Source organism: Oryctolagus cuniculus, chromosome X, assembly GCF_964237555.1.
Source record: "Oryctolagus cuniculus chromosome X, mOryCun1.1, whole genome shotgun sequence".
In the NCBI taxonomy this organism is placed as follows: Eukaryota; Metazoa; Chordata; class Mammalia; order Lagomorpha; family Leporidae; genus Oryctolagus; species Oryctolagus cuniculus.
The window spans coordinates 37510991-37524835 of NC_091453.1; the positions used below are offsets into that span (position 1 = coordinate 37510991).

General features: G+C 46.4%; 1 protein-coding gene across 2 annotated transcripts in view; it reads right to left on the bottom strand.

Annotated features, from left to right (window-relative positions):
• The window catches only part of SMC1A (structural maintenance of chromosomes 1A), a 38528-nt gene that overhangs the window by 19321 nt on the left and 5362 nt on the right, over nt 1-13845 (bottom strand). The window contains exons 6-16 of one of the 2 annotated variants that reach the window (XM_070067299.1): nt 13003-13261; nt 12779-12919; nt 12042-12124; nt 11684-11891; nt 9205-9390; nt 8928-9107; nt 8676-8822; nt 8438-8575; nt 7528-7648; nt 7349-7451; nt 4325-4466 (exon numbers count right to left, since the gene is read on the bottom strand). In XM_070067299.1, coding sequence (XP_069923400.1) covers nt 4325-4466; nt 7349-7451; nt 7528-7648; nt 8438-8575; nt 8676-8822; nt 8928-9107; nt 9205-9390; nt 11684-11891; nt 12042-12124; nt 12779-12919; nt 13003-13261 — 1708 coding nt within the window. Of the gene's footprint in view, nt 1-4324; nt 4467-7348; nt 7456-7527; nt 7649-8437; nt 8576-8675; nt 8823-8927; nt 9108-9204; nt 9391-11683; nt 11892-12041; nt 12125-12778; nt 12920-13002; nt 13262-13845 lie in introns of both variants that reach the window. The other variant, XM_051827118.2, reaches the window with a different exon arrangement.

Here is a 13845-nt window from a genome sequence, read left to right on the forward strand (position 1 = left end):
ATAGACAGCTATACATAGTTGAGACTAGATTGCAATTAAAATTCTATATTCTGAATTAATGTTATAGTTCAACATTTTTTCCACAGAGAAACTTCCTGCCATGTGCAGTATAACATTTGTCTTTTTAAAAACCCAAACAGCACTGTGTATTTTCTATGAGAACACATTTATGAATGTGCAAGTGTTTAGGTAAACCTGTAAAAGACCTGGAAGAACACACACTAACCTGGGATTGCCTCTGGAAAGACTAAAAGGACTGAAGTTAAGAATGGTCAGGCAAAAGGGAATGTGGCCTTACTTATAATACTGATTTTTTTTTTATTGACAGGCAGAGTTAGACAATGAGAGAGAGAGAGGTCTTCCTTCCATTGCTTCACCCCCTAAATGGCCGCTACAGCCAGCACGCTGCGCCGAGCTGAAGTCAGGAGCCAGGTGCTTCCTCCTGGTCTCCCATGCCAGTGCAGGGGCCCAAGCACTTGGGCCATCCTCCACTGCCTTCCCAGGCCACAGCAGAGAGCTGGACTGGAAGAGGTGCAAGCGGGACTAGAACCCAGCGCCCAAACGGGATGCTGGCACCACAGGTAGAGGATTAACCAAGTGAGCCACGGTGCCGGCCCCAATACTCTTGATTTTTTAAAAGGATATTGTGCATTTTGATCTTACAAAGTCACATATAGGGGACATATCTGTAACTTATTCTCAAATTGATCATAAAAATACTATGGGGGTGAGGCAGTGCTGTGGCGTAGTGGGTAAAGCCGCTGCCTGCAGTGCCGGCATCCCATAAGGGCGCTGATTTGAGTCCCAGCTGCTCCACTTCTGATCCAGCTCTCTGTTATGGCCTGGGAAAGCAACAGAAGATGGCCCAAGTCCTTGGGCCCCTGCACCCACGTAGGAGACCTGGAGGAAGCTCCTGGCTTCTGGCTTCAGATCGGCTCAGCTCTGGCAGTTGCGGCCAACTGGGGAGTGAACCAGCAGATGGAAGACCTCTCTCTCACTCTGCCTCTCCTTCTCTCTGTAACTCTTTGAAGTAAATAATAAAATCTTTAAAAAAAATACTACAGATATAGGGACAGTCCAAAAGCAACTATGGTAGCGCTTTGATGAATCCTGATAATGCGCAGCAAGTAAGAGTTCTTGGCACTGTTCTTGCAACTGTCTGCTCTATGGGAAATGTTCACTGAACCCTGTCACAGGATTCCACTACCCAATCTGCAATTCCATGTAGGACTGCAGTAAAACTTGGGGTGGGCATTTGGCCAAGCAGTTTAAGATGCTTGCATTGCCTATCACAGTGCCTGACTTCTGTATCTGCCTCTGGTTCCTGATACCAACTTCCTGCTATTGCAGATCCTGGGAGGCAGCTGATGATGGCTCAAGTGACTGGAATTCTAGGATCCCGGCTCTAACACAGCATCAGCCATTGCAGGGATCTGGGAAGTAAACCAGCAGATGAGAGCTCTCTTTGTCTGACTTCCTACCTCTCAAATAAAGATTTAAAAAAAAAGTTTGCAATGATACCAAAGAGGACAACAGTCATCCTGTGGTATTTGTGGGAAATTGATTCCACAACCCCATAAGCACCATGATCTGTGATGCTAGAGTTCCTTATATAAAATGGTATAGCATTTACACATAATCTTCTCACTTCCTATATAATTTATCAGTGGTGGGGAACATTTTTTCCTTTCAAGGGCCACGTGGATATTTATAACATCATTTGCGGGCCATACAAAATTATCAACTTAAAAGTTAGCTGTGAGGCCAGCATTGTGGCATAGCAGGTTAAGCCTCTGCCTGTGATGCCAGCATCCCAGAAGGGTACCGGTTCAAGTCCTGGCTGTTCCACTTCTAATCCAGCTTCCTGCTAATGCACCTGGGAAAGCAGCAGCAGATGGCCCAAGTGCTTGGGACCCTGCAACCCATGTGGGAGACCTGGAAAAAGCTCCTAGTCCTGGCTTCAGCCTGGTCCAGCCCTGGCCATTGCAACCATCTGAGGAGTGAACCAATGGATGGAAAATCTGTCTCTCCTCCTCTTTCTGTAACTCTTTCAAATAAAAAAAAATTTAAAGAAATTAGCCTGCTATAGGTTTATCAAAGTTTGAGTTCCACCTAGCATTGCCCTGGCAGGGCCAGAGCAAATGATTTCGTGGGCCTTATATGGCTTGCATGCCTGCTTCATATTTTTTGAGAGAGAGAGGCCTTCCATCCACTGGTTCACTCTCCAAATGGTCACAACGGCCAGGAGCTTCCTCCAGGTCTCTCATGTGGGTGCAAGGGCCCAAGGACTTGGGCCATCCTCTACTGCTTTCCCAGGCCACAGCAGAGAGCTGGATTGGAAGTGGAGCAGCTGGGACTCGGACTGGTGCCCATATGGGATGCTGGCACTGCAGGCAGAGGCTTCACCTGTTATGCCACAGCGCCAGCCCCAAAGGTTAATTTATTTGGAAGGCAGAGTTACAAAGAGAGAGAGCGACAGCGAGAGAGAGGGAGGAAGATACAGGAAGAGAGAGATCTTTATCTGCTGGTTCACTCCCCAAATGGCCACAAAGGTCAGAGCTAGGCCAATTCGAAGCCTGGAGCCAGAAGTTTCTTCCGGGTCTCCCAATATGGGTTCAGCAGCCTAAGCACTTGGGCCACGTTCCACTGCTTTCCCAAGCACATTAGCAGGGAGCTGGATCAGAAGTAGATCAGCCAGTATTCAAACTGGTGTCCACATGGAATGCTGGCACTACAGAGGCCTTACCCACTACACCACAATACCCCCTTCATACTTGCTTTAAATCATCCCTAGATTATTTATAATATCCAATCCAATGCAAATGCTATGTAAATAGTTGTAATACTGTACTACTTAGGAATAAAAAAAAAATCTGTACATATTTTGGTGTAGGTATGACCACCATAATCCTAACTACACTTCCCATCTGCAGTTGATTTAATCTACAGATTCAGAATTCATGGATACAGAGGGTTGATAATACTTTAATCAGGAGTTAATGAAGAAAACACATAAACAAGCAGACAAAATTAACTAAAGGCAGACATAAAAGATTCAAATGATGGTCATGTTCAAGCCAACAGATCAAGTCACTTAACTAAATGCTGTAAGAGGTTTCACTGTAATTTAAAAAAAGTGAGAAAATTGAGTTATCACACACAATACATGCTGGCACAGGTAAGCAAAAATCAAAAGAATGTAGCTGTGCAGTGACTGGAGTTCAGAAAAAAATCATCATCTGCTGCACAGAATTTACACTGTGAACATTATACATATATATCTGAATTTATACTGTGCATATTATACATACATATCTATAATTTTATTTGAAAGGCAGAAAGAGACAAGAGACACAGAGATCTCTCACCCTCTGCAGGTCACTCCTCAAAGGCTTGCAAGAGCTAAGGCTGGGACCGGCTAAAGCCAGGAGTTGGGAACCCAATCTAGATTTCCTATGTAGGTGGCAGAGGACCAACCACTTGAGCCATCACCTGCTGCCTCCTAAGGCGTGCATTAGCAGGAACTCAGAATCAGCAGCAGAGCCAGGACTAGAACCCAGGCACTGGACATGGGTTATAAGCACCCAAGAGGTGTTTTAACTGCTACGCCAAACACCCGCCCCCATTTGCTATTTAATTTCTACGTTTATCTTGGCTTTTGGGTTTAAGTGTTTTAAGTATATATATTTCAGCCCTGTCAAGGATTTATTTTAGGGAATAGTTTTAGGGAATAGTTTTCCTTTTAAAAGTGGTCTGTGTATTATTACTAAAGGTTGAAGACCTCTAGATATCACAAATGTTAATATGTAACGAGCTTTTCTAAATTTCTACTTGCCAAGGGCACTGGATATTTTCCAAATGGGAACTATAAATAATGCTTGTAATAAACATCAAACTGTTTGCAGAAAGCTTTGCCAGTACGTTGGATTATCTCCTCAGGTAACACTGGGTTAGAGGGTTGCAACAAACCCTGAAGCCTCTTGACAGATGCTACCACATTGCATAAGAATGAATATTGGTCTCCTGTGCCACGGCTGGTGGTGAGTATTGTCCTTTTTGTTTTTAAATCTTAGTAAACAAACTATGTGACTGTTGCTTTATTTTGGATTGCTTTGATTTCTACTACGGTTACGTTATTTGAATATATTTATGGGCTATTTGAAGCTCTCCTTGAACTGTCTGTGCCACTTATCCATTGCCCCCTATTTAGATCTTGGTGTTTCTCTTGAGAGAATTATAAATTATGAACACTGTCTTTCTGTCCATCATATTTCTTCCAATTTTTCCTCCCAGTTTTTTGTCTTTCAATCTTCTCCTTCCTTACCTTCTTCAGCTTTTCTATCTCATTTTCATCCTTTTTCACTGTCTGCTCCCACATGTGGACTTTATCCTGGTCCTCCTTCAGTTGGTTCTTTTCAAAATCCAACTGGATACCCAAGCGAGTCTTCTGGTTCTCAAACTCCAAACTGTTGGGGGAAAAGGGAAACTAGGCCCAGGGCTCGGGACCCCAGAGTTACTCCTGAGTTCTAGTCACCACCCAGCTCATCCACAACTATAGACATAAAACTGCTCCCTAATGTTGGAGAGCTAAGTTTCTCAGCCTTGCCCTAGGGACATGACACAGGCCAGGGTGACTGGGCTAAAGCCCTTTAAACATTAGTGAGTACAGTACCCTTTCGAGTTCCTAGAAGTAGGCATTAAAAGGTCCATCTGGATCCACCAGCTGTGGCAATTACTCTTTATTTAGCTTCTAGGTACATATAGCATCTTTAATCCTCTCATCAGCAACTCCACAAGCAGGCATTATTATCCTAATTTTACAAAGGAGGAAACAGGCCCAGAGGTAAAAGACCTTGCCCAAGGCCTTAGTAAATGGTTACACGTGAGATCAGAACCCACATCTAACAGTAAAATCTGTGCTCTTCCTCATATTACCGCCACTGCACTATAATGTAGTGAGTTGAAACTGGTCTCTCCACACTGGCACTTAATAGTGGTGTGATCTCAGACAAGTTAGTTATCCTCTCTATGCCTCACAAATAGAAGAGTTATCAGGAGATTTATTTTTTAAACAAGTCAATTTGCATAAACTCCTTACTGCCATGACTGCCACACAGTAACTACTCAATAAATTGTAGTTATCATCGCCAGGTATATTACCTGTACTCAGCTCATCTTTGCCCAAGGGCTTTCTGTGCCTCAAGATTACAGAACCTCTTAGAGGGGAATTGCTTGGGAGTACAAAAACATGAGAAAAGACTAGGTTCTCACTATTGTCTTCCTCATCATCTCTCCAGAAACACAGGGTGCAAAACCAGCATACATAGACGCTAGCAGGCCAGGCAGGGCTAACTTCCAACTACCCCTCCACCCCCCAGTATGGTATGACAGCTGCTGCCAGATGTCATGCTAGCAGCTTAAACCTATTAGTCACTCTAATCCAAATGGAATGTAATTAACTGTAATTTTGAGCTATGCAATTTTAAGTCCAATCTCCTATGTGTGACTCATAAAGCCCTCTGTGATCTGGCCCCCGCTGACCTCTCCACCACCCCCGCCTTCCTCCTGACCCCGTTTTTATGCTCCAGACATTCAAAACTACTTAGTATCCAGAACAAGGCATGCTCTCTCACACCTCCAAGCATGCTGTTCTCACTGCCTGGAACTCCCTTCTTCTGTTGCTGCCCCGGCTGGCTAAATCCTACTCACTCTTCAGGCTTCGATTCCCCACTACTTGTTCTCCAAAACCTTCCCTGATGGTTGCAAGCAGTTTCCGCTGTTCTTTGTTAGTTTCCTCCCTTTCAGGAGCAGAGCTGAGTTTATCAAACCCCACAATTCATAATACACTTAACCAACGTCTGCACAAGACCCTTCCCTTGTCTACTGTTTCAATCCCTAATTCTTACTCCATTACCTTCCCTCCTGTGAACATGTACCCCAAAGCATCACACACACACACAAATGCGTATCTTGCAAAATGTCATAGTTTCAAGATTCACACAAATACACAGTACCACAAAGTTTAATCCTTTTTTTTTTTTTCAGTAAATACCAGGTAACAATTTATTCATGTTACTGTGTTACTGCCTATAAATCTCGATCTTGCTTTGAACAGCTACACAGAATTTCATAGCCTGTATATTTACCATGTATAACCTACACTTTCTCCCACTGATGACCATCTACACTGTCACCAACATCACATAGCCACAAATTATGCCAAGAACAACAACTCTAAACATGTCTCTTTATGAGCCCGTGGCAAGGCTCTCTGGAACACATAGCCAGAGCACATTATGTCCACATAACACACAGGACATATGTAGACTTACTTTCACCAAATCCTGCTAGATTGATTTTAGTTTGTATTCCTCTGATGAAGAGATTGAACATAAATTCCTAACAACTGTTAGCCAGTGAAGCTTCTTTCCATGAAATGGTAACTACATCCTCTGCCCACTTTATTTTTTCAACTGGGTTTCTTGTCATTTTTATTTTTCCTCTTGTTGATTTGTAATTCCTTCAAAAATCTCCTCTGTATTCTCTATCTACCCCAATTACACCATCGGTCATCCTGTTTTGAAACTGTTGATCTATGGGTTTCTCCCAGTACTTGGTTAAATTCCCTGAGGAAAGAAACAACCACTATTTCAATTCTCTAACCCCTGAGCCTGGCTTGGGATAGGAGAGCAAGAAATATTTACTGTATGGGTAAAAGGCTATATGAACTGTTGACCGAGGCCCAGGGCCTAAGGAGGGTGACCATGCCATGTTTCTGTCCTACCCCATCTCCCCTCTCCCCTCCAATACCAAGTACAACCTGGCACAAGGTAGGTATTTATGACATGTTTGCTGAAGCAAGGAAGAAAGCAGTAGCTTGTCTAGTTGTGGCTATTCTTCCAATCTGGAACTTCTTTCCTCCGATCTCCCCACCCTCCCCACCCCCAGCACTGCCATCAGGAAAGTGACAATAAAACATAGCATTCATTGCTCCTAGCAGGTACTAAGTATTATGCAAAATACACTATGGATTATTTCATCTGATCTTCCCAATAATACCACAAGACTGGTCTCATTATTATCCCATCTTACAGAAACTGCAACATAGAAAGGTCAAAACAAGGTGAGCAGCTGAGATTTTAATGCAGGAAAACCAAGTTTTAAGCTGGCACCTCACTATACTAGGCTGCATTATCTCTCCGACCACCCTCTTCCTTAAGGCTTACCTCCTATAATAAACGCCCATAAATCTAAGAGCTGCTTCATGCTTTCTGATGGCATCTGAACTTCCCAAATGTCAGGCTGGGGGCTCAGGGCAACCCAGTACCTCTGCAGTACTCCCACCTACCGCTTCTTGGCGATCTCATTCTGCCGCTTCACCTTCTCTTCCTCAAATTCCCGGATGTTGCGCACACCAATCTCCCGACAAAACTCTTCGAACACCTCATCCTCTACCTGAGGAGAAAGCCAGAGGGCAGCAGTCTTTCCAGACGGAGTCGTGCTCCCAACCCTAGTCTCACCCCCTACCAACCTGGTTCATCTTCTCCTTCAAATCTTTCATCTCTCTCTCTCGGCTCTGGATGATCCTCTTGATGTCATTAATGCGAGGCCCAAAGTTAGCTAATTCACTCTCCAGCTTGGACTTTTCCTATGGGCAGTGGGTTGAGAACGAAAGAGAAAGGCTCCTTGGAGGCAAAGAGCTACCCTAACTGCACTCAGGAAGGGCGGAAAGGCATATGCTGAGAGAACCTGACCCTAGACAAGTCTCCACCCTCTCCTCCTGGAGCCACCACAGCGCTTCCCCGCTTGTCTCCATTAGGTCAACTTCAATCCACAGGCTGGGCACACAGTAAACATTAGTTATAGGTCAACAATCCCTTATCTCTAACTCCTGGGGCCAGCTATGTTTGAGAATTTGGACTTGAGTTTAGCAAAAGGTAAAATGATTTATATACTACATAGTATCTAACACCTCCAGGGTGGTCTGGGGAAATAAGAAAAAAAAATTATTTAGAACAGTATATCTACCCAAAGGGACAGATCCGCCTGCAATTCACTTTCAGAAGTTCACATATTTGCTGAATGAATAAATGAATGATACGAATAACATCTCCCATTGGCTGAACACCTAGAAGTGTAAGCACTTCACAGGCATTACTTCAATCATCACAACAACCATATAAAATAGGGACTATTCTATCTCCCATCTGACAGATAAAGATGAGAAAACGGACACTGAGAAACAACCTGCGTAATGCCATAACACGTTAGACGTCGCGATCTTATCCCCTGGCTGGCTGAGTCCATGCTATGCTCAGTTCCCTGAAGCAGGCTGGAAGGAGGCAAGGAAGTGCAGGAAGTTGTCATCCCCCAGAAAAACCTATGCTAGGACCCTGAGGATGGCTTTTGGAGGACAGGGCTGAAAGGAGGGCCCTACCTGCAGATTGAGGGCCAGATGTCTTGTCTTGGTCTGCTCTAGGTCACTCTGTGAGTACTTGAGCCGCATCTGCAGGCCATGGGCCTGAGACTGCACCTGGCGCAGCTCTGCCTCTTTCCGCTTTGCCTTCATTTGCTCCTGAAGGAGACAGGAAAGAAGGGCTAAGTGGTGAGAAGGTAGCCAACCTGGGCTTACGACGCCCTGACATTAAGGACCAGCACCACTGCCTGTGGCTTACTTTTAGCTCCTCTGTCAGCCGCTCCTTCTTCTCTTTCAGCTTATCCACTGCTTTCTCATCCCAGCGCCGTGCCTTGGCCTTCAGGTCACTGGCCCCACCAGAGATCACTCCTGACTTCTGGAACAGGGTCCCATCCAGTGCCACTGTCTACAAACCATAAGGAGAATGGAGGAGAAGAGGGGAAAGAAGCTGAACACAGGGATCTCCGGGATTGAGCCTGTCCTGCTCGCACCTGGGGAAGAGAATTCACACCTTGTGGCGCTGGTGGCCTCCAAAGGCAATGCGGCGGGCGTCTTCCACGTTGTCACAGACAAGGGCATTACCGCACGCATACTGCAGGGCCTTTTTGATATGGGGTGGTTCGTAGCGAATCACATCAATCACGAGCTTGGCCCCCTTCAGCTCCCGGAGCTTCTCATCTGTTGGTTTCACCTGTTGGGAGAGGCCCAGTAAAGCGGCAGAACAGAGGGCAGAGAGGAGGGGCTCTCAAACACTGCCCCGACCTGACTCCCACCCTCACAAGCCTCACCTCCAGGTAGTCAAGAGGCAAGAAGGTCTCAGGCTCCCCACGCTGCTCCTTGATATACTGAATACAGTCCCGGCCCGTCTTCTCTGAGTCAACAATAATGGCATCCATGTTCTTGCCCAACACCTTGGTCACAGCAATCTGATACTTCTTCTGTGTGGGCTGGCAGAGGTCAATGAGGCGGCCGTACTGAGTAAAGGAGAAAGGCAACACTGAAGTGTGAGGCTTTCGGGAACTGGCTCACGAATCCCATTTTCCAGCCTGGACAGAAGGGCAGGCTAGAATTTGTATCAGAATCAGGGAATGCAGCTGGCAGTGCCTACTGGACAAGACAACCCATGAGGCCGGCACTGTGGCGTAACAGGTAAAGCTGCAGCCTGCAGTGTGCGCATCCCATATGGGTGCCAGTTTGAGTCCTGGCTGCTCCACTTCTGATCCAGCTCCCTGCTAGGCCCAGGGAAAGCAGTGGAAGATGGCCCAAGTTCTTGGGCCCCTGCAACTGTGTGAGAGACCTGGAGGAAGCTCCTGGCTCCTGGTTTCAGATGGGCCTAGCTCTGAAGTGAACCAGCAGATGGAAGACTTCTCTCTTTCTCTCTGCCTCTGCACTCAAATAAATAAATCTTTAAAAAAAAGAAAAGAAAAGAAAAAGACTGCCCACTAACTGCAGCTTTGTAATCTTATCCTGTGCAAGTAGGAATGGTCTGAGCAGGCAGCACTGGCTAGACTCGCACTGCTGCCTGCAATCCACACCAGCGTAGCAGCCAATCTTAATGCCCTTGCCAAAAGCAGGAAGGTCTGGGTACGAGAAGGAGGGCAAAGGGAGGAAATGATGGGTTATGTAATGAAGGAAACCCACTATTACAAGAGTACCTCAAGGGAGGCGCCAAGCAAGAGATGATACTGTCTCCAGGCGCAATTATACCAGATAACTGACAGGGGAAAGCACAAGCAGGCTGAGACTACTGCTTCCAGAGCCCAACAAGATGGAATGGAAGCCTACAAATCTCATCCTGGGAGATTAACTACTAACGACCGAATGGGACTCCAGTAAGGAACCACTACCTTCTGACTTAACATCTATTTGGTCTTGACCTCAGTTTCTGAACTGAGGTCAAGAACTCCTAAAACCCTGGACTCTCTGGAGTGAACAGTGTCTTTTATATGCTAAGCAGATGACTGGTAGCTTCTAGACAGCTTAAAGACAGGAGCTCGTCACCACAAAAACGAAAGAATCATTAAAGGCTGGGACTTTCCGTCCCAGCTCCCAACCTCCAGGGAGGGGAGAGGGGTTGAAGGTTGAGCTGATTATCAGTGGCCAATGATTTGATAAATCACGCCTATATGATGAGACATTTATACAAAACCCAAAATTAGGTTTGAGGAACTTCTAGATAGGTGATCATGAGAAGATTCCTGGAGGGGGGCTTACCCAGAGAGGGCATAGAAGCTCCACATCCCTCCTCCCCTACCCTTGCCCTATTCATCTCTTCCAACTAGCTATTAATCTGTTCCCTTTGTATTCCTTTTAATAAAGGATAAACATTAAGTGAAGTGTTTCCCAAAGTTCTGAGACATTGTAGCAAATTCATTACCTCAGGAAGGGATCATGGGGTCTTCTCATAACTTACAGCAGACTGGCAAAACCACAGGCCACGACCTTGCAATTGGGGTGAAGTAGGGTAGTCTTGTGACCTATGGGATCTGAGACTGTCTCCAAGTAGATAGTGTCAGAACTGAATTGGAGGATACCTGGCTGGTTTAAGCTGAAGAAAGGTTTGGTGGGTGGGACACGATGCCAGATACCTTATATATTGGTACATGATCTCAGATTCAAAATTAATTTTTTACCAGTTCCCTTCTCCAATACCCCCAAATCAGGCCTAATTCCCTAGGAATGATCAGACAAAGGGTTAAGATCTTCAAGGGCAGGGACTGAGACTAATTCATACTTACCTCCCCAGCAGTGCCTACGGAAGTGAGAGAAAAATATGTGGAACCAAACTAAGTTGAATCATGACTGGGATAACATTCAAGAAACCCAGGAACTCAGGATTTGATGAAAAAGAGTCCAAGAGATCTAATAAAGGTCTAAAAGTCAATGGTCCCGCTGCTATATGCCAAGGGAGCTCAGAGACTGCATTTGGCTACTTTGCGGAGGGGAAGGAATAATTCCATCCTATGGCCCCTCCCCATTCCAAAGCCTCCCCTGCTTTCCCTACTCCCCTCAGAGGAGTGGACAAAGCAAGACAACCCTTCAGGAAGATGCGATTGGTCTGAGGCAAAGAACTGAGCTAGACCTGAATTACAGTTCTCCCAGCTCTCAGCCGGACTGCTTTGGGCAAGTCATTTAACCTTTCTGCATCTGTTTCTCCAGTTATAAAAGGAGATGAGCGAGCCTGTCCTCACGGGGCTGCTGGTAAAATCGTACGACAGGTGAACGTGAGAGTAAGTGCTCAGGACAGGAGTTCCCTTCCACTCTTACCACGGAGCCAGGGTAAAGGCGCTTGATGCTTTCCATTATCTCTGCCTTCCGTTGCTGGCGGCTGCTCTCCTGGCGGTCGATGCGGGCATCCCCTAGCTGCTCCATCACCTGGTTCAGCTCCTTATTGATCTCATCGATACGCCGCTTGGCCATCTCTACCTCCTCTGTCAGCTCCCCCTCTAGCTTCTTCTGCTCCTCTAGGGACTGTCTACGAAGACAGAGAACACAGCAGTTTAGCCTGGCTGGTCAGGTAACACCCCTGGCTGAGAGAGACTCTGTGGGTCCTACCTAAAGAGGGCCAGCACAGGCAGGGTCACAGGAACAGGCCTGGAAGGGGGGAAGCAGCAGAACTACATACTTGCTGGTGGTGATATATTCCTCTAGTTTCTCAATCCGCTTCTGATTCTCTTCAATCTCCCGCAGCTTCTGCTTAATCTTGGCCTGGGAAACAAATACATCCCATCACCAGGGGCTGAGCAAATAAACTCTAAGACCACGGGGCCCTGTCTTATACCCTGTATGCGCCAAGAACTCAACATTCTAAGACAATCTGTTACTAATGCAGGAGGCCTACTAAAAAGGATACAACAGATAGCAATCAGTGTTGTCTACTGACAAATGGGAACTTCCCAGGGCTCCAGAACTATGGAGGATCAAATCAGGGCAAAATAAAGCTTTGCAGGCCTTACTGCATCTGTTTTCTCATCTGTAAAGTGTGGGCATCACAGAATACCTGTTAAGTGCTTAGTACAGGGTAGCCATTAATACTAACGCCTGCCCCATTCTTTTAAATAAGGAAAAGAAGTGCTTGGCAGAATGCCTAGAACATTGTAGGCTCCTGGGGTGTCATAACAAGTTAGTATCTCTGTTATCATCCCACCTCTGTGCTGTCCTTTCATCGTTTGGAAAATGAGGATACCAGGAGTCATCCTCCCATAATGGCAGTCACAAATGAAGAATTAAATGAATCCATGTGCAGAACAGTGCCCGGCACACAGTAAGTGCTCAATAGATGCTAACTACTGTATCTGCATTCACAGTCTCATGACTTCCTCTCCTCAGGCCTCCATCCCCATTCTTGTGACTCATGCCCACCTCCGTCTCCACTTTCTTCCGTTCTTCCAGATCTAGACGGTCTTGATCAGCTTTCTGGTCTCGGTTAAACTTCTCCAACTCCTGGGCCAAGGTAGCTGCTCTCTTGCTGGCTTCCTCTTTCAACCGGTGGTATTTCTTCACCTGTGTCAGGGAGGGTAAAGGAGGACAGCCATGAGCACATTGGCGCAGCCGTCTCCTCCCCACTAAGCCCTCCAGGGCCTCACCTGATTCTCCTCTAGCGTCAAGTCTCTGCCCTGACTCTGACTCTCCTCTTCCATGCGCTCTTCAAACTCCTGCCGGGCCTTCTCCACGGACAGCATCTCCTTCTCCAGCTCGTCCATGTCCCCTTTACGCTTCTTGTAGTGCTTCTGAGCGTTCTGCAGAGACTTCTTGGCTGCCTCGAGCTTCTTGATTTTGTGGGACGTGTTCTCCTTGGCTTTGATGTACTGAGGGCGCTTCTGGTTCAGCTCCGAGTCCTTCTCCCTTTTGACAGAGGTCAGGGAGAACACCAGTGAGCACAGAAGACGGGAAGGTTCTTGGGCTTCTTACCCAAAGAAAGGGGGGACTGAACCCCCAGCCAGCTTCAGTGAATTGCCTCAAAGAACAAGGGCCCAACGCCTCACAGAGCCTCAAAAAACGGGCAGTAGCCAGACTACTCCCTGGAACCTCTGGCTTCAGCTCAGCATTCTAGCCAATTCATAAGGCAAACCTTCCACCCCTGCCTCAACCCCAGTCAGGCCAGGCCCCTCATCAACAACTCCCAAGAATACCCTGTGCTTGCTGAGTTGTGCCCCATCTGATCGAACCTTTCCAAAGCCTATGTCTGCTTTAGTTAACAAGGAAAACACTGATTTAAACGCTGCACATCCCATGCTTTTAACTGCTAGCTTCAGCATTCCTCTTGTAAGTGAGGCTTTCTTGGCCACTCCAGTGGCTAGGCCTCCCATCCTCCCTCCCTTTCCCTTGGCAAGGCCATCACCCCTTTCAAGTTCTCTCTCTTCTAAGTACCCTCCTACCCAGAGGCTGAGGACTTAAATATTCTATTTGTCTAAAATGCAAGTTAAGAA